General features: G+C 46.9%; 1 protein-coding gene across 1 annotated transcript in view; it reads right to left on the bottom strand.

Moving 5' to 3' along the window:
* The window catches only part of PAPPA (pappalysin 1), a 237,419-nt gene extending 228,269 nt beyond the window's left edge, over positions 1–9,150 (bottom strand). The window contains exon 1 of the mRNA XM_045883010.3: positions 8,418–9,150. Coding sequence (XP_045738966.1) covers positions 8,418–8,838 — 421 coding nt within the window. The 5' untranslated portion in view covers positions 8,839–9,150. The remainder of the gene's footprint in view (positions 1–8,417) is intronic.
* Between the last annotated feature and the right edge of the window lie 9,519 nt (positions 9,151–18,669).

The raw sequence follows: 18,669 nt of genomic DNA, 5'->3' as shown, positions 1-18,669 counted from the left end.
TGGACACATTTTTACTGTGTCCCTTGTTCTGATCTGATTAGATTCTCTACCATGAGGACACATTGCTTTCGTAATACGAAACAATAGAGTGTTTATTGTTTTGCCTTTCACTTTACTTTCTGTTTGATGTTAAGATGAGAGTAATGTATCTTTCCCACGTGGTAAAAGGGAAAGGCAATCCCTGGCTCTGCCAAAGGAGATAAGCCTGTCCAACTCACAGAGTTATTGAGAGAATTAGAACTAACGTGTGGCAAGGTGGCAAGGGTCGGTCGCACATAACACCAACATGAGTTAACGTTTACTGTGCTTACCCATGGTCTAGATTCCATTACTAAGCATTTTCCACATGGAGGCTCAGTTAATCTTCAAAACAACCCCATGAAGTAGGAGCCAGTGTTATCCGCATTTTACAGATGGGAAAAGTGAAGCTTGGAGATATTAAGTAACTTGCCCAAGGTCATGCGGCTAGCAGGTGGGAGTCAGGAAACCAAACTCAGGCCATCTGACTCTGGCGTCCCATGATCAACCACTACAAAATACTTCCTCGGTAAACTTAGGCCCCTTCCCTGTTTCCTGATAGTGTCAACTTCTCCTGAGATATGGCAGAGGCAGGTCATTTCCCCAGAGCTCGAGGAGTTTCTAGGAAGTTCCCAGGGCAATTGGAGATGGAGAGAAATGAGGAGCCAGAAAAGTGAGAAATAGGAATATGTGGAAATGTGTGTGTGTGTGTGTGTGTGTGTGTTGTCATAATATGCTTTGGATTGTCACAGTGACTTGCAGATCCTGGGGGATTCTTCTGCATGGTATCAAAGATGCTAAATGCTTCACAGTGTGGGAGATGGTTCTATACAGCCAAGAATGTCCTCACTCAAAAGCTTCTTACTGCCCAGCAGGGTTCCACTGGCCCCTCCTAGAGGCAGCTGGGAAGCCTCCCCTCAGGCTCTCCCAGGATAGGCAGTCACCTGAGTTTGCGAGAGTGCAGAGAGGAGGGCAGAGGGAGCTCCTAGTGTCTGAAGTCCAGACTGCACCCCGACTTTCATTTGACTGCTGTGTGACCTTGGGAGAGTCCCTGACCCTCCCCAAGCGGGCACTTCAGTATTAGAACACCTATCAGTTCACAGAACATACAAGGATCTAAGAAGATTTCAATTCTTCCTATGGTGCTCAAACTCTTAATTTATTATTAACTTTTTTTTATGGAAATCCTTAACTATACATGGAGGGACAAATGAAAAATGTATTGAAGCCCATCATTTCTATCACCTGTTCCAAACAACTGTTATCAGTCTGCTGATCTTCTTTCATCTAGCACACCCACTATGACTTTTTTTGTTGGGTTGTTCTGGAGCATTTTAAACAAATAAAACAGACATAATGTAGTTTAACCCATAAATACTTCGGGACACATTTCTAACAGATTAGGGGCCTTAAGTATACATAATAACATTACCATTATCACACATGGACAGAATTAACAATAATTCCTCCATGTCATTCCCTGTCCGTTTGACTCTGTTCCATTCCTTCAAATGGAATCTTACAGAAGTGCACAGTTCACACAGAATATGGTGAAAGGAAAGTGGGGGGTGGGCAGAAACCTGCCCTTCAGCCTCTCCCCAGGGGATCCCTACGATTGTGCGGTACAGTTTGAAAGCCCCTATTCTATCCTGGCACCCCCGGGGCACCCTGAGAACATGGAGGCCCAATGAGCAGTTGTCAAGGTCAGGCAGCAAGTAAGCGAGCGGTAGGATTCTGTGGACCTGTGAAGTCCCAACATCAAAGGGCTCCAGTGAGGTCACAGGTGTGAAAAGATTTGCTAACTTGATCACTATTTATCATTTGCAATGTGAATAATGATAATGAAGGCGCCTTCCCAGGAATGACCTTGATGGCACCAATTCCTCACATCTCTCACCTTCTGGCCCCTCCCCCTCCTCCTCCTGCTGACATGTGGACCCGGTTCTGATCTTGGCCAAGAGCTTCTGCCACCACTGGCTCACTGAGTTCCTGTGACAACCTGTGACAGGGGGATGTTGAATGTAACCATACCCAAAATGTTGTCCCCTGAGGCCCCAGTGGTTGAGTTAGAGGCCCCGGGTCCCACAGCTCAGAGGAGGCCAAGCCAGTACTTGAACTCAGAGCTCCTGAGGCCCTGTTTCAGGTCTTCAAAGGAGCCAAGGGGCCAAGATCCACAGGTCAGTCCTCAGTTAAGTATTTCCAGTAAGTACATCAAGGCATGAAGCGGAGACTTTGTGCAGCAGAAGAAAGAGACGGGGGCATTGAGAGAAAGGAAGGGGACCCAGCTGAGGGGGGAAGTAGGCATTTGCTGGATTCCTGAGCCCTTGGCCTTAGGTCGACAAGGCACGTGCCAGCTGTCGATGGGGTCCTCCTACCCAGGGCACTTGGGGATCTTCCCTCCTCCTCATCTGAGACAGTGAAAGCCAGTACTGGTTTCAGAGTGGTCTCAGATGATGGGGCTCTGAAATAACAGGAACATATTCCTTCCTACAGAACTAGCCCAGTGCAAAGTGAAGAATGCCTCAGAAATGAGCTTCCCTTCCTTCGCAGTGAGGCGCCCCTCCCAACCACTTGGAGAGATTCATTTAAAATCAAATGCATAGAACTCAGTGTTACCACTCCACAGGAGTGTTAGCACTTTAGAGGTGACCCCTGATGGAGAGAGTGTAGTTTCACACACAGGAATGGCTCTGGAAGAATGCGATGTCAGGGCCATGGCACCCAGGGGTTTGGGGTCAGCAGGGGAACTGAGAATGAAAGAACGGTCCCTTCTGGTGTTTGGCAACTCAGAACCGAGACAGGTAAAATTCTCTGAAATCTTAGCCACTAACCAGCTCAGTAAATGCGAAATACTACTTCCCCTTTGGGCCTCAGTTTCCCCTCCAGCAGAGCAAGGAGACATTGAGCTAGATCAGTGATTCTCCCCACTGGTGGTCCTTCCAAGTTACCCAAGAAGGCTTTGAAATACCCCAGCGCCCAGGCCAACCCCAGACCCCTGACATCAGCATCCCTGGGATACGGCCTGGGCATTGGGATGTTTGAAAGGTTAATAATTCCAAGTGTTGCCAGGGTTGTGAACTACTGAACGATATGGTCTCCCAGGCCCCTCTGAGAGGGCACAGTTTGTGAATATAGTTTGATTCTTAGCCCCTGAAATATCCTGGCCCTCAGTTTCCTTGTTGCACAATGAGCTGCTTGTCCTGGTCCATGCCTAGGCTGACACCACACGAACCATTCTCGAGCTCCACACCTCTGAGCTTCGAGTTTGCTTTCTTCGATACAGAGAAGTGAGGGTGGTGCAGCCTCCCTCACCCCAGCAGGCTACATGAATGGCTGCTTGGGGAAAAGGATAAGTTGAGGGCATCTGGGGAAGGACCAAGAGGCATGTGACAGTACATCTGTGACCTGGACCCCACTATGACCACTGTCTGCCTTTTGTTCCCAAGCATGCATGCTCTCTTCAGTGCTAACTGGTTTTCTTATTCATTGGTCCAGTGGTCTAGACTTCCTCTGGCTCTTACCACCAAGGGGTCATCCAAGTAGGTCAAAGAAGAGGAAATGAAAGTGCAAGGGAAGGATTTGGGGGGGGGGTTGTCTGTCTGTCCCCTGAGATATGCGGTCTACTCTAGATAAACTCCCCCAGTAACTCAAGAGGGGACACCCTAACAGTACAAATAGGCCCGACTTCCTGAAGGCCAAGTTAGCAAACTGGAAAAGGGAATGTGGTTACTTACTGGATCCCGTTACCGTTGACCAAGTCCCTAATAGGAGCTGACACTGTGCCAGGTACTTTCTGCATGTTTACTTCACTGCAATATCCCAGGATCACTATGCCCATTTTACAGATGAAGAAACAAAAGGATAGAGAGATGAAAAAATGGCTGGATTCAAATCACACGGCAAGGAACCGACAACAGATATCCCAAGGCCAGTCTGCCTAATCTGGCATGAAAGGAAAAACAGACCTGCTAGGTCAAATCCAGAGTTCCACGTGAGATTTAGACTCATTTTCTATCCTCTTAAATCTGTAGCTCCATGGTCAGCACCCAGAAACGCAGAAAGGAATGGGAACATTCTGCAGCAGGGCTAAAGAAGGGAACGTGAACTGTTTCTTCTCTCCCCAGAAAGATTGCTAAAGAGGGAACGGGCAGTTAAAACTCAAGTTCACATACGGGCTCTGCTTCCCTGATGGCCTGTGGGGCTGTGGACTAAGTCACCTCCACTATCTGAGACTTCATCTCCTCATTTGTAAAATAAAGGAGGTGATGCCCACCTCCCAGGGTGTTTGAGAGGGTGAAGTGTAAAGGCTCAAGGCAGGTGCCTCGCCCAGTGTCCGGCCCCTTGGAGGCATCCAGGAAGAGCTGCCTCCTTCCTGCCTTTAAGTGTCTTCAATCCATAAGGGCAAGACTAAGCTCTCTGGAAAATCATGCCCAATAATAAGAGTGAAGTTTCTGGAGCACTTACAATACACCAAGTCCAGTGCTGAGCACTTTCCATGTGTGAGCTCATTTAATGAGGAGGTACTTCTGCTATCCTCACGTTGTAGATGAAGCTGAAGCCCAGAGGGGTCAACTAGCTTACCCGAGGTCACCCAGCCAGTTAGGGGCAGAGGTAGATTCTCACGTATGTAACCTGATGGCTAAAACTGGCTTCTAACCCTTGCAATATTCTAGACCCTAGATGTGACTACGACCTTCGGGGGTGAGCCATGTTAATAGAGGGACTCCTTGAAACCCAGCCTTCCCTGTTCCAGCACTTCTGAAGTTGGGGAAATGCAGGCACTCTTTTTTGGGGGGTTGGTGGGTAGTAGGAAGTGGGGGCTGCAGAAGGGAGGAAATAAAAAGATTCTTCTGACTAGCCAGCAAACTCAACAGTCCAACATTTGGAACAAAAGAAAAAAAGTGTGGCAAACAGAGGTGTTGGACAGGATTCAGGTAAATCCCTTTCCCCTTCAGAGCAGGAATGCTGGATCACTAAGGGATGGGGTGGGAGGAGGGCAGCACTTGTGGGGTCCACATTTCACTTATCTAACACGTCAGGAGAAACTTTAACAAGATTAACTGCTGCTCGGGGTCTCTGCTCCATGGAGCAAATTGAGTCTATTGTTTTCTTTTTCTTCTCCTTTCTCTTTCTTTGGACTGAAGGGTTTTGGGGAGGGTGCCTTTGGGGATGAGGGGCAGGGGTCTGGATCCTGCCGGCTACGGGACAAAAGCAGAGGAGTGTGGAAGAAAGCACCCCCCACTCCCGCCGGACTTGAAAGGGAGCCCAAATTGCCGTGCACGAAGGCAAGGCTGTGCCTAGGTGGTGGGTCCAGGAGGTGATACTGTTTACTAGACGTGTTCTCTCAGCAGTGTGTGTGGGGGGTAAGGCCTGGAAGGTGCATGCCTGAGATTAAAACCGAGTTCCGGCCCTCCAGGAGCTATGTCATCCAGCAGCACCCCTCCCTCCCATTTCTGTCTCCCTACCTGGCTACAGAGAGAACTGCGGGGACGGGGCGGGGGGGGGGCGGGTAACCCCTACGGACCCCTTTTCACTGTAGCCTTAAAGGATTCTTCAATCCTCAAGACCCTCCGTCATTGGTGGGCCCATGGGAGAAGCCTGGACACAAGTACTTTCTAACTTTGTTTTTGCCTGCATCAGCCTTTCCCTTTTTATTTATTAATATATATATATATATTTTTTTTTTCTTCTTCCCTTTTGGAAAAATAAAAGGCATGTTTTCTGAGCTTCAGAAGCACGCTGCTCCTTCCCTCCTTCCCCCTGCCTCTCCCGAGCGCGCCTGTCTGAACCAGTGTCAGTGAAGTTTGAACCGGGGCAGAAATAGCATCCCAGGCTGATCTGGGAGCACAGCCCGCCTACCAGGAGCAGCAAGGCCTGCCTCTGCCAGACGACAGACCCGGTTAACAGCACCGTAAAATTAGACCTTTACGAAACCCAATTGAATCCTGCAGCAAAGCGTGATGTAAGGCAGCCTGGCCTGACAGCAAGGCAGCAACCCTCTGCCTGAAATAGCAGTGCGCTCCCTGCTGAGAGATGCCTGCTCTCTCAAGATAGGGGACCAGGGATTCCTACGAAAGTGGCGACGCCCAGCCGGAGGGAGCCGGCCGAGGTCAGGCAGCAAACCGGGCGCCGGAGGTCGCGGGCGGGCAGGACGTGGCTGGGCACCGGCGTCCGGGCTGCCCACCTAGGCCCTGCCTCTCCCCGCCTGAACTTACACGAACGGAGGAAGGAGCCGAAAAAAAGTGCTTCTGCAAAGAACCTCTGTTTGTTTGCTTTTTAATTCAAGGAGAAGCAGGTTCTTTTTAGTCCAACAGTCTGTACCGTGTGGAGGATACGCAGAATGAGTCTTTTCTGGCTCAGGGCCAGGTGTTTACACACCGCCAATTCTGGCTCAGACTCAACAAGGGGAGGGAAAAAAAAAATCCACCAGAATCCTCAGGAGAAAAGCTCCTGGCTTTCTGGTACTACGGGACAGCGGTGCCTTTTCTTTCTTTCTTTCTTCCTTCCTTCTTCTTCTTCTTTTTTTTTTTTTTCATTTTGAGAGGAATGTTATTTCCACACATAAAATGGGCCAGGCATTTTATACAAGCAATAATAACCTAATGTCCCCCATCCAATTAAAGTATTTTACTGCACAATCTTTGTGTGAGAGAGTGAATGAGTGCTCAAGAGAACGCGTGTGAAGAGAGGCTCCTTGTCTGAATTATAGACATTTATAAAGCAGGCTCCTGAGGAATCCCAGGTGTTATATATATATATATTTTTAAAATGTATTTACTACCTTTTCATTGATGATACCTATATAACCCTGGGCCCTCCCCTCTGGAGGAAAAGCATTCCAACTCACTAGCATGACAGGTAAAGCTTAGGAAAAATCAGATCTACTCTTTTTTTTTTTCCATCATCCCCAAGGAGTAGGCTCTGTGCTTCTCCGATGTTCCGAAAGAGAAGTAAACATACCATAGCCCTGAATTATCACCATCATCATCATTATTATTATAAATAACACTTTACCTCTATTCTACAGTATACCCCGCTTCAGGTGCCTAGGACCTGGGAGCTAACAGTGAATGAGCTCAGTTTCCCTCTCCTTCTTGGGGTGGTTGTGGGGGAACAGTGAGAAAAAAATAGCATGTGATGACGTCAGATGTGGGGGAAAGTCACTTTCTTGCTCTCGGTTTGGGAGGGAGCGGGAGACTGGGAGCTTTGGGGACAGATTCTTGCTATAGCAGCAGAGTTTGGGTCCCCTGAAATGGGCTTCACTGTGCATCAGCACAATATCTGAGAAAGTCCACAGCAAGACAGAAAGAGGCAGAACTGCCAGAAGAACTCACAGTTTTCCCTTCGAAGAAAGTGTGTGTGTAAGGGGGTGGGATCGCGAACCGCCTCCACGCGTTTCCTAGCTGCAGTGAAGGGGGAACCCCTACTCTCACTTTAAGACGTCCTAGGACATGGCAAGATTGTTTGTGCAGGAAGGGAATCTCCCAGTCTCAGTCAGAAGAGGCAAAACTTTCCTTCTCTCCTCCAGCGCCGCCCCCCTTCCGCCCCCCAGTTGTATTAAAGGCATTGCCACAGATTCATTTAGAGGGGGGGGAAATGGATGTTGGAGCATTTCTAAGGTTTGCAACCCTCGCAAAGTGTCCGGTTTCACTATGGGCTTTGCTGTGGAACAGGGAAAGGGAGGGTGAAGAGGGAGAACTCAAATTCATTACGGGCTCGTAAAAGTCCCAAATGAGGAAAGCGCCCCGTTTCGCAGCCCAGTCTGGAGAAGACTGGCTGGGTGTGCATTAGAAAGGTTTTGCCCAAGTCCTGAGCGACAGGCAGTGGGCTTTAAAAGCCAGGGTATGGGATGGCGGGGTGTGTGTGTGCAGGGGAGAAGGGGGTGCATGCCACAGGCAGGCATCAAGCAGAAAACAACTTTGGGGCACTTCGAGGACTTCTAAGTCCTTCTGATCACAACAACCCTGTTCTTTCAGGCTTTCAGGGTAATGGGCCCAAATGAAGGGGTGGGGGCTCACGTCCATTAAAAAGTCAAAGAAATCAATAATCCCCTGGCCTCTTTTCACATGCATCCCTATTGGGTCATCCTCCCCTCCATCCCGAACAGAGACGGTCCCTCTGACCATCTCGAACACGATGTACGGGCACAAGGCTCCCCAGGGATCAGCCCTCACTGACTGCGGGTCCGGCCCCCAGGATCGCTCCCTGAGTTGCTCCCCAGGGACCAGGCAAAAAGCCTTCCTAGTGCGCCCATTCCGCAGATGGGGCAAAGTGAGGCTTGCAGCTCGCCCGGGTGCCTCGGTGCCTCCAGCCGGGCTTCTCCCGCCCAGACACACCAGCCAGCCCCCAACCGGCCCCGCCACCCAAGCCCGGGCACCCGCCGGGGCGCCCTCGCCTACCTGCGATCACCGCCGGAGACCTCTGGCCCCCCTCCGCTCGCAGCCACACTTGCAGCGTGAACGCGTCCCGGGGCAGCTCGAGGTCGGCCCGGAGGCGCAGCTGCTCGCCTCGCCCGCTGAAATAGAGCGCCCGGCTCGGCGGGCTCGGCTCCTCGGCGGCGCCTCTCGCCTCCCGCTGCTGCCGCCGCCGGGGGACGCGCACGGCTTCCCAGGCACCGCCCGGCGGCGGCGGCGGCGGCGGCGGCGGCGAGGCGCGGCGGCCGCGGGCCGCCCGGGTGGCGCAGGTGGCCGGGCCGGCAGCGGGGCGCGGGGGGCGGCCGGCCCGCGGGTCTCTCCGGGCCCGGCGGGGGCGCTCGGCCAGCCCGCAGCCCAGCGCGGCGCTCAGCAGCCCCAGGCGCAGCACCCAACTCCAGAGCCGCATGTCCGACGGTCCCCCCCACCCCCCCTTCGCCCCTGCACCGCCGCCCGGAGCTGCCAGCTTTGGGAGCCTCGGCGCCTCGACTTTCTTCGCTTCTTCACCCTTCTTGGGCGAGCCCCCCCTTCCACTTGCTTTTTTCTTTTCTTTCTCGCTTCCCTCCTCAAGGTGTGTGCTCCACTCCCCCCACCTTTGAAAAATACAGCCCAACTCCTCCTGGTTGGTAATTAATTTCTCTCCCCGCTCCTTTATCTGCCTTATTTTCCCCCTCTAACAGCTGGTTGCCTTCCTCCTTATTTTATTTCATTTTATTTTATATGATTTCTCGCTCTTCAAAAAAAAAAAAAGCTCCTCTAAGACACTGATCCGCTGAATTCCCTCCCCCCCAAAAGATGCTCTAATTTATTTATTTTTTGCGTCCTTTATAACACAAGCCACAGCCCCCTTCTCCCCCCCCCCAGTCCCCCCTCCCCTCCCTCCTTCTTCACAAAATGAAAGGAAAGAGGGGGGAAAAAGCCCTCAGAAGATGAGTAAACAAGCGTATGCTAATCTGCTCCCGAGCGCTCCACCTTCCCAATTGAATGAGTCCCTGTTAAAACTGCGGGGATCATGACTAATCAATCAGTTTGGAGAGGCCGAGCTACCCAGCCTTCCTCTACTTCGCCGTTTGCCTCCTTTGCTCCCGCTTCTCCACCCCCTCCTTTTTTTTTTAGAAGACAATCTTAAAGTAACAATTTAATGAAATTCTGTACACACCCCCTTTCAGTCCTTCCAGCTCTCATTCCTGCTCAAAACACACATTCCTGTTTTTGTTTTGTTTTGCTTGCATTTTTTCCCCCTTCCTTCACCCCCCCTTATTATTATTATTATTATTTTTCCTCCTGGCGGGAGAAAAATCTCTCTCTTCGCTCAGGATCCCCTTTGCACTTTGCTGGTAAACCTCATCCTTCTCTATAGCACAGAAAGGGTCTTGAAACTTGATTCTCTAAATTTTTTGTAATGCTGTCCCTCTCCCTCTCTCATCTGTCTCTCTCTCCCTCCCTCTCTCTCCCTCTCCTTTTCTCCCTCTCTCCACTCCCTTTCTCTCCCTCTTCCTCTTTCCTTCCTCCTCTCCCCCTCCCTTTTGCCTTCCCTATCCTTTCCCGGGCTCAGAATTCCCTTAAAGTTATGCAATGGTGAACATCCCCCCTCTTCCCTGAGCCCCCAAGTACTGCTGGCTTCAGCTAGTCCAAGTGTTGTCTCCAAAATCCTCACGGAATCATCAGGAACAACCAGGGGAAAGGCATTTTCCAAGGCATTTGCCTTTCCGAAGCTTACACTCAGCACAACTAGGTCTCTAAATACTCCTGAATACTCTTAAAAATATTCTATTGGCTGTTAGAAATTATTGTAGTTTTCTATTAAAAAATGAGAGAAAAATATTAATTTGCCTGCTCTTTTCAACCTAAGAAATTAAGGTTCTCTGACACTGTTCAAGTCACAGGTAAGGATCTGACCATTTGCTGCTTTGTGGATCTGTTTTGAACTGGGACATATATGTAATATATTTTTGTTCTTTTTTCCCCCCTCTTTATGGAACTCAAAAGCTCCCCCTTATGGCAAAACAGTTCTTTTTTTTTTTTTTTTTTTCCTTCCAAGTGTTTAATAAGTCAAAATGAGTTAGCAGGGGTGAATTACAAATTATTAATTACCAGTATGTTCAAATAATGTAGTGATAAAAGTATTCTGTGTGAGGTTTGCGTGTGGATAGCATGCTAGGAGCCTGAGGTGAAACTTGCTCCATTAACCCGGGACTTTCCTCCCCATGCACTCCTGTCCTCAGGGCTGCTCCAGATCCTTCCGGAGAGCTGGGATAATTCCTGAACACTTCAGGGAGAGTGAACACCAGTGGAGAATATGTGTTGGTGAAAGTATGCAGATTTGTAGAATGAGCAAATGACTCAGACCTCCCCTCTATAAAAGCCGGAATGTGGTATGCGGGGATTATGGCACTATTCTGAAAACAGGAGATCCCAGATTCAGATCTTCTTGGTTTGGGAAGTACTTGCCATATGGTCTAAGGCCAAGAATGTCTGAACTCAGTTTCTCCAGTTATGAAATGAAAATGGCATTATATTAAATGTGTTTCTGGGCTGAAAGGAAACAATCTTTGGGGGTACAATGCCATAGATAGTGGAATTTGCCCAAGCAAATTGTTCACTTTCTGCAATTCTAAGTCATCTGTGAAAGTCATGAGGTTGGCATTTAATAAAAAAAGAAAAAAAAAAAAGATCTATGTTGAACTCCATAAATTACATCCTGCAAAATCCCCCTCTTTCCCCAACAGAGGTTGGAACATGACTACTAAATCACTTCAATTGTGGCAATTAGGCATTGGAAAACTGTATTTCTTCCAGGGGCTTCTAAGTCATTGTATACAATAGTTTTGAATATTCCTAGACCTTTGGGACTTTGTCAACTTTCCCACAAAGAGTCATAACACAAGAGTTACAATTCTAAGTCCCCAGTCACCCAACACATGCCAATGCTCTGCCCCGCATGAGCCACTTTGTTTCACTAGCCTTCCACTTCTTTACCTTTAAAATGGGAATATCTCACAAATTCATTTTGAGAACAAAATATGCTCTGGGGTGTAATACCTTGTAAACTATAAACACGCTACCTGAATACCATTTAACCCACTGCTGTTGTCAAGTGTCAAGTGCCCCTTAGGTTCTTAAGGACAAATGAAAATCCAGGAGGCCAAGTGTTCATTTCTCTCCTGTGGCAGACACGAAGACGAAGGGACAGATTCAAGTATCATAGCTCCTGCGCTTCTTGATCTCAGTCCCTAAGTGCACTGGAGGAAGTGGTAAAGCCTTTCACCGGTCTTTTCATTGAGCACACATTTATTATTCTATCCCACCTGTCTCGGAAGTCCCTTTGACTTTTATACATGCATGTATGTATGTGTTTGCTTTTAACTGAGTGAATAGGACTGAATGAAGTGTAACCCTTGCTTTAGGACCCACCCTAATCACTGGTCGATGCATGCCATTCTTATTTATTTATATGAGATACATACCACCTGCTGCTATCCCTCTTTTATTCCATCCCTTGGTCTTTCAAGGGTTTGTCCCCTGTCCTTTCATCATTTACAGTCAAAGAGCAATCATCAGATGGTTAGGGGACTCAGGTTCTAATTCTGACCTGTGTGGACGTTTGACCTGTTTGCTCTTATGTAACATGAAAGAACAGGAGTTGAAGATACCTAAGATCGCTTCCAAATCTGAAGTATAATGGAGCCCCCAATTATTAAAGTATGCCAGTAATTTCCATTGGATCGTCCCATATTTAGTCAATTCCATCCCAACTCCCACCCAAGGAATTCCAGGTTTGGGGGGGGGGAGTTTTGTCCTAAATACTACTTTTTAGAACAAAAATAATTCTGTTCCTCCACTCTTCGGATACGCATCTTCCTTATTCCTTTTATCTGGTAATAATTAAAAGCAAGATATTTTGCCAGGGAGGATGTAAGGGTCTATGGGAAGTTAGGAGAGTAACATCGAAGTGGCATCCTAAAGTTTGGTCGGGTTTGAATGAGTAAGAGTGGTTCACATACACATCAAAAAGTATACATCAGGGATGACTGGGTGGCTCAGTCGGTTAAGCATCTGCCTTTGGCTCAGGTCATGATCCCAGGGTCCTGGGATCGAGTCCTGCATCGGGCTCCTTACTCAGTGGGTAGTCTGCTTCTCCCTCTTCTCCAGCTCCCCCTGCTTGTGCTCTCTCTTTCTCTCTCTGACAAATAAATAAATAAGATCTTTTTTTTTTTTTTAAAGTATACATCATTATGACCTGGGTTCCTATTTCAGCATGGCACTGAATTTCCCTGAGTCTCAGTGGCCTTATCACAGAGCTGTCTCGAGGACAATGGGCTGTATGACACATATTAGGTGCTCAATAAATGAGCACCCTCTCTTCCTTTCAGGGCTCTGAATTTTATGACCCTCTGTGTCACCTCTCATCTCCAGCCGAGCCCCACCAACTTCTTACTCCAAGCCAGGATTACACTCATCTCAGAATTCCTAGGCAAGCATTGTCTGTGTGGTAGAATCTGGAACTCCCTGAGATAGGATCTTGCATTGTTCCTAGTGTCCTGTTTATGTCTTTCTTTCAAGATTAGAACCCACCCAGGGCAAGGATCTTCAGGCGCTTTTTCTGTTACCACAGCCCTCCCCCACCAGTCTGAAGGGCTCCCTCCTCTGGGCTCTCACAGAACTTCCTCTGAATTTCTCTGGGCACATCCCCAAACCCAACCATCACACTTAATTACACATCTGCTGGTCTCCCCTTTCCCTGTGGGACAGAGACTCCGTTGCCTTCATATTTGTGTTTCCCCAAATGATGCTTAGCCCAGCGCTTTGCACAGAGCTTCTGCTTTAGAACCATTCAATTTAATTATTCCATATATATGGAGTATATCTGGAGTAAAAGAAATTCGATTCAAATCTTCTCTTTGCTTAAATGAACAATTCTAACAACAGTTTACCTCTGTTGAATGCACAGTAGGTTCCAAGCAATATTTAAAGGCTTTTTATAGGAATGATTCTATTTAATGCTCATAACAAGCCTACGAAGGAGGTCTGATAATCATCCCATTTTACAGGAGAAAAAAAAAAAAAGCAAAACAAAAACCTGAATCACAGAGACTAAATAAATAGTGGAGAGCCCAGCCAATCTGGATCTAGCACTCTGTGTTCTAGCTCCAGGGGCTAGGAAGAATCACTTAACCTTTTGAATCTCATTTTTCATTTTTATAGATTTCATGGGGTTATCTGGTAAATTAAATGAGACGAAGGATATCATGTTGCACAGTGACTAGTACATATGTCAGTGGGTGCTGGATAAATATTAGCTTCTTTACTTCCTCCCCAACAGTAGTTGGATTATATTAATTTAGCACACAGACTAGAGTTGACAACTCAAGAAATGACGCCAAGAGGAATAACATGGTATGCACCTACTATGTGTTAGACGCCATGTTTTAACTTTTCTCTTCACAGGACTAAGAGGTAGGTTTTAACCCAGTCTATATCCACATTGCTCAGCAGTTTTCTATCATTCTGTCTTCTTAACTCATATTAGAAAAAATAACTTTCAGCTCTGACTTTTTTTTTTTTTAAGCATCTCCAAGCTCTGTCTGAAAAAAAAAAAAATTAAGTCTGTGGTGTAATCATTGACTGTTCTACAAAGCCATGGGGAACAGGGAGCCAGCGATCACACTGTTTCCTGAGATGGGGTTGCAGAGGGCAAGGTTAGGGACCACTCTGGCTGGGCTCGAGGTGTTTTCCTTTGTATTTTTGGAAGCTTTTGTGTCTACAAGTGGGTGGCTCTGAAGTGAACTGGAGTCCTCTCTTACTCTTCCTGCGGGCTTATGACTGGAAACGGAAAGAGCAACTTCCATCATCCAACCTTGTCCTCGGCCTCGTGCCAAAGAGTTCCTTTTTGCCCAACTCAGGTGCCGAAGACATTTCTTTGCTTAGAATTTTAGTTGAAGATGAAGATCACTGCCTGAAACTGCGTTTTTTTTTTAATATGTACCAAAACATGATTTTATAAATGTTTATTTTTATCCTTGTAATTCTAATAACTACAATTTGTCATGAGAGGCAGTATCTTGAGTGGTTACACATATTACGTATTATTTCATGCACAAAACCATCATCTGTAGTTGTTTTTTTTTTAAATCCCTATTTTGCATTGCTGGCTGTTTTTTGTTTTTTTGTTTTTTCTTTTTTTTTTTTCTGTAATGAGTCTCGGTAGGTTGGATTTTATGGCACATTTGAACCTAAGTCTATCCGACTCCAAAGTCCACGTTCTTAACTCCTTGGCTGGCCTGCCTCTAATCTACCTGTAAGCTTCCTATTGTTTTAAATGGGAATAAAATATCTCCGTAATCTTGTGGAAGAGGAAGTTTTGTGAGAAATCAGAAATGGGCAATGGTGGGCGTTTTCCTCATTTCACCATGGTTTGCTTGACGGAAAATAAAGCATTTGATAACCCCTTCCGCTTACTTCCAGGACAAATGTATCTTGTGGCTTATTTGAGAAGAGGCCTGAGTCACACATGGCCAATGCTTTCAACTCTCTTTCTTCCAGAAATTGCAGAATCACTGTCCAATTGGCCACTTTTATATCAACTGAGATGGGAGGCGTGCAATTAATCATCCTTCAGTGAAGACCTTCCCTTGGGAAACTAATCCAGCGATGCTTTCTGACGAACTCCCTTCATACCAGTTAAGAGCAACAGGACTCGTTGAGCACTTGGCCTATGCTATGCATGCACCTGTGGGTTCATAGTCTGACAACACCTTGATTGGGTTGGTCTTTGTCTGTTTTAAAAGCAAAAGAAACTCAAGTTTAGGAAGAGGGAGCAATTTACCCCAAATCACCTAGCTAGAAGATATATGTCCAGATCAGAACTCTAACTTATGTGCTTTTCTCCAATCTAGTGCAAATGTCACCTTCTCCATAACATTATTCTTTATTAAACATTAAAATAAATCGTTCCCCGAGGATTATTTAGCTTTCTTTCTTCTCCTATATTGTTGGATTTATGCCCTTGTCTTCTTTTCTGTGCCAGATCTTAAGCATCTTGAGGAGGAGATCTGAGTGTTCTGCCTTTTGAGATTCCCCCACGGGGTTAACCCTCTATGGTTTATGCTGAATGGGAGCTCCATGAACATTTGGTGAACTCCTTGAGACCTCTGTAGCTCCTAGGTATGTGTGACATTCAGAACAATGCTCAGCTTCTTTCATTTCACTTTAACTTGCGTTCTTCAGATTCTTAAAACCCAGTCGAAAAAAGTTCTGGCTCTTGCAGGAAACCTTACTCATGCTCTCTGCCAATCAGAATTAATCTCCTCTGCTGCAACTCTCTCATGCCTCCTCTTCAAGCCATTCAGCCAACACTACCACGCATAGCTTTGACTTACCATGTCACATGGACATAACCCTATGTAGACAGCAAATGGGGATGATGTCAGTATGTGCCCTACCAGCCTGTCGTCATATATATATATATATTTTTTTTAAGTAGAAAGTGCGTTACAGCCTGCTAAATCTAGCACTCTCCCTTTGCCGATGAAAACTCACAGAAGGAAAGGGATTCTTCCAAAGTCACATGTCCAAGCCATTCTTTCTATGGTAATGCTACATCTCTTGTTGCACGTGCTGATACTTCATTTGTTCATTCAACAATTATTTATCAATTATCAGTTATGTGCCTGGTATTGTGTTAAGGTCTATGTCGATGTCTCACATGATTTTTCACTCTCAAATTATCTTTGTCACAGATAGTTGAAATTTATTGCTTGCTTTTATGTGGTGAGTGCTTATACATTATATCATTTAATCTTTATAACGACTCTAAGAGGCAAGTAATGTGATTACCTCCATTTTACAGAGGAGAAAAAGAGTTTTAGAACACTGCATGAATTCATAACAACCAAAAACCAGGTATGATGGCCTCCAGAGCCCATGTTCCCTTTTTTTTTTTTTTTTGAGAGAGAAAGAGTGCAAGTGGGGAGTGGCAGAGGGAGAAAGAGAGAGAGAGAATCTGCAGCAGGCTCCATGCTCAGTGTGGAGCCTGATGTGGGGCTGGTCTCACAGCCCTGAGATCATGACCTGAGCCAAAATCAAGAGTTGGACACTTACCCGACTAAGCCACCCAGGCGCCCCCAGAGCCCACATTCTTAGCCTTAACTACAGCAATGAGAAATTTGGAAGTTCCTTCCAGACACTGGGAATGTACTGTTCAGTGTCCCATGCCTGTCCTTAAACTCACGGATGTAGAGAACCAGCGGTGGCCCACCCTCTACTGAGAAGTCAATGGGCACCTCTGGTAAAATGAACGTTGAGAGAGAACACCACTCAGTTCTGGGAGAAGACAGACATGGACTGACTTGGGCCACTTGTGAAAGCACTAATTTTAAACAGCGAATTAATTAAGAAGAAGAACAGCACCACCAACAATGGCCTTAGATAATGGTCCCAACAGATGTGGAGAGCTGGGTGCTCCTATGGAGAAAGGGGCTGTGTCAGTTAGAGAAACAACCAGTTTCCACTTGGCTGTGTTCCTGTGGTATTCAGTAAGGACCAGGAGATAGACTGGACATGTGAGGAGCTCTTGGAGGGGCCAAGATCCAGGCTCTGTTCTCACTTAGGCCACTCAACTCCAGTGCTGACTTGGACAAGTGCTCACCCTTTCTCCCTTTGAGACCTGTCAAAACTTGGGAAGTAGAGAACCACCCAGCCCTGGGTCTCACAGCCAAGGGATACACCCTGGCGCCACTGGGCTCGAGGACAACTGTCCATTCTATCTTCTAGGGCCAACGTTCTTTCTGATTGCCTGGTATCTGTGACCTATCAGTTGTTAAATGATTCTGAACATCACCCCAGGTGGATAATTCACATCTGAGCTCAGAGGGCTGATCATCATCATCCTGATTCCAATAGGAATCCTGCTAAGAGCTGATGGGATGATGTGCCCCCTGGCAGTCCCTCCCACTCAGTTCTTCCTGGAATCTCATCAGGACTCTGGACTCACTCCACATTACTGTTTGCCACAGGTCAGAGTGGTGGGTCAGCGCTTGAGTTCAGATGGGTTCTAGGTTTAGGAATGGTTCTCTGGACAGTAGCCTGACCTGGCAAGCCAGCTTTCAAGCCACCAAACGGTCTCCATGCCTTTCCGAAACTGTCCGTACTACTCCAGCACATCTGGTCTCAAAGGAAATATTAACTTATCTTCATGTCCCTCATCATTACATTCACCATTCAGGTACAAGAGGACTGTCAGCCAAGAAAGATAAGCAGGGGAACCATTGGGTGATTGTTACCGGCCCAAGTCACACAGTGTCTCAGGAGAAGCCAGTGAACAAACCCTTTGGAGAGAGAAGCAAGGTTGAGGAGAAAGGAACGTTCTTGATGAGCCCACACTGGCTGGGCTGTTATCTTCACTGCAGGATCAGGTGCAGGAGACTTAACTTGTCTGTGCTTCAGTTCCCTCACCAGGAAAAGGAGGCCAGTGATTGTCAGATCTACCCTGTAGGTTTTCTTTGCGGCTTAAATGAGACAATATGTATTGAGCATAAAGGGCTAGTGTGGTGCAGAGCGAACGCTCAAGTGGTGCAAGCTATTCTCAGTTCAGTCGTCTTTCTACTGAGCTTTCCCCACTCCTTCACAGCGTCACCAGATAAAACTGAACGTAGAATTCTTTTACAGATTTAAGAATACTTACCAGTTGCCCATTGAGTACCAGGTACTAGCTAAGTGCCAAAGATTCAACTCTGACCCATGTGTTTATGAGCTCGCCTGTCTCATAATAATACCTGTGAACACACATGGAGAATCACAGGTGGGGTGAGTGCTGTTCACACAATTGCTGCATTAACCTGTTCAAATCCTCACAACGAAGTCCTGAGTTGGGTACCAGGACTGCCCTTGCTTAACAGAGGAAGACATTGAGACCCAGAACGAATAAATGATTTAGCCACATTGTTAAAATATGATAGCACCACAATTCAAACTCGGGCAGTCTGGATTCTGAACGTAGTCTTCAACCACTCAGATGCATAGCTTATTGGAAAGGCGAAACATTACATAACTAGAAAACAAAACAAAACAAGTGTGATAGAAACAGGTTGGGATGGTGCACACCGAGTGACCTCTGGGGGAAGAGATCAAGAGAGCCCCGGGCAAACAAACAGGAATGAGTCAAGGGGACTTTTGCTTTGTCTGTATTGTTTGGCTTCTACTTTTACAATGGAGCCATATTTGTGTAGAAATTTTAGATATG

The sequence above is a fragment of the Mirounga angustirostris genome, unplaced genomic scaffold (assembly GCF_029215605.1).
Source record: "Mirounga angustirostris isolate CCGP_5_RB_7025 unplaced genomic scaffold, mMirAng1.0.hap1 SCAF_15, whole genome shotgun sequence".
NCBI lineage: Eukaryota > Metazoa > Chordata > Mammalia > Carnivora > Phocidae > Mirounga > Mirounga angustirostris.
Note: the sequence above shows the minus strand (reverse complement) of the source record. Positions and strands in the feature narration are given on the sequence as shown.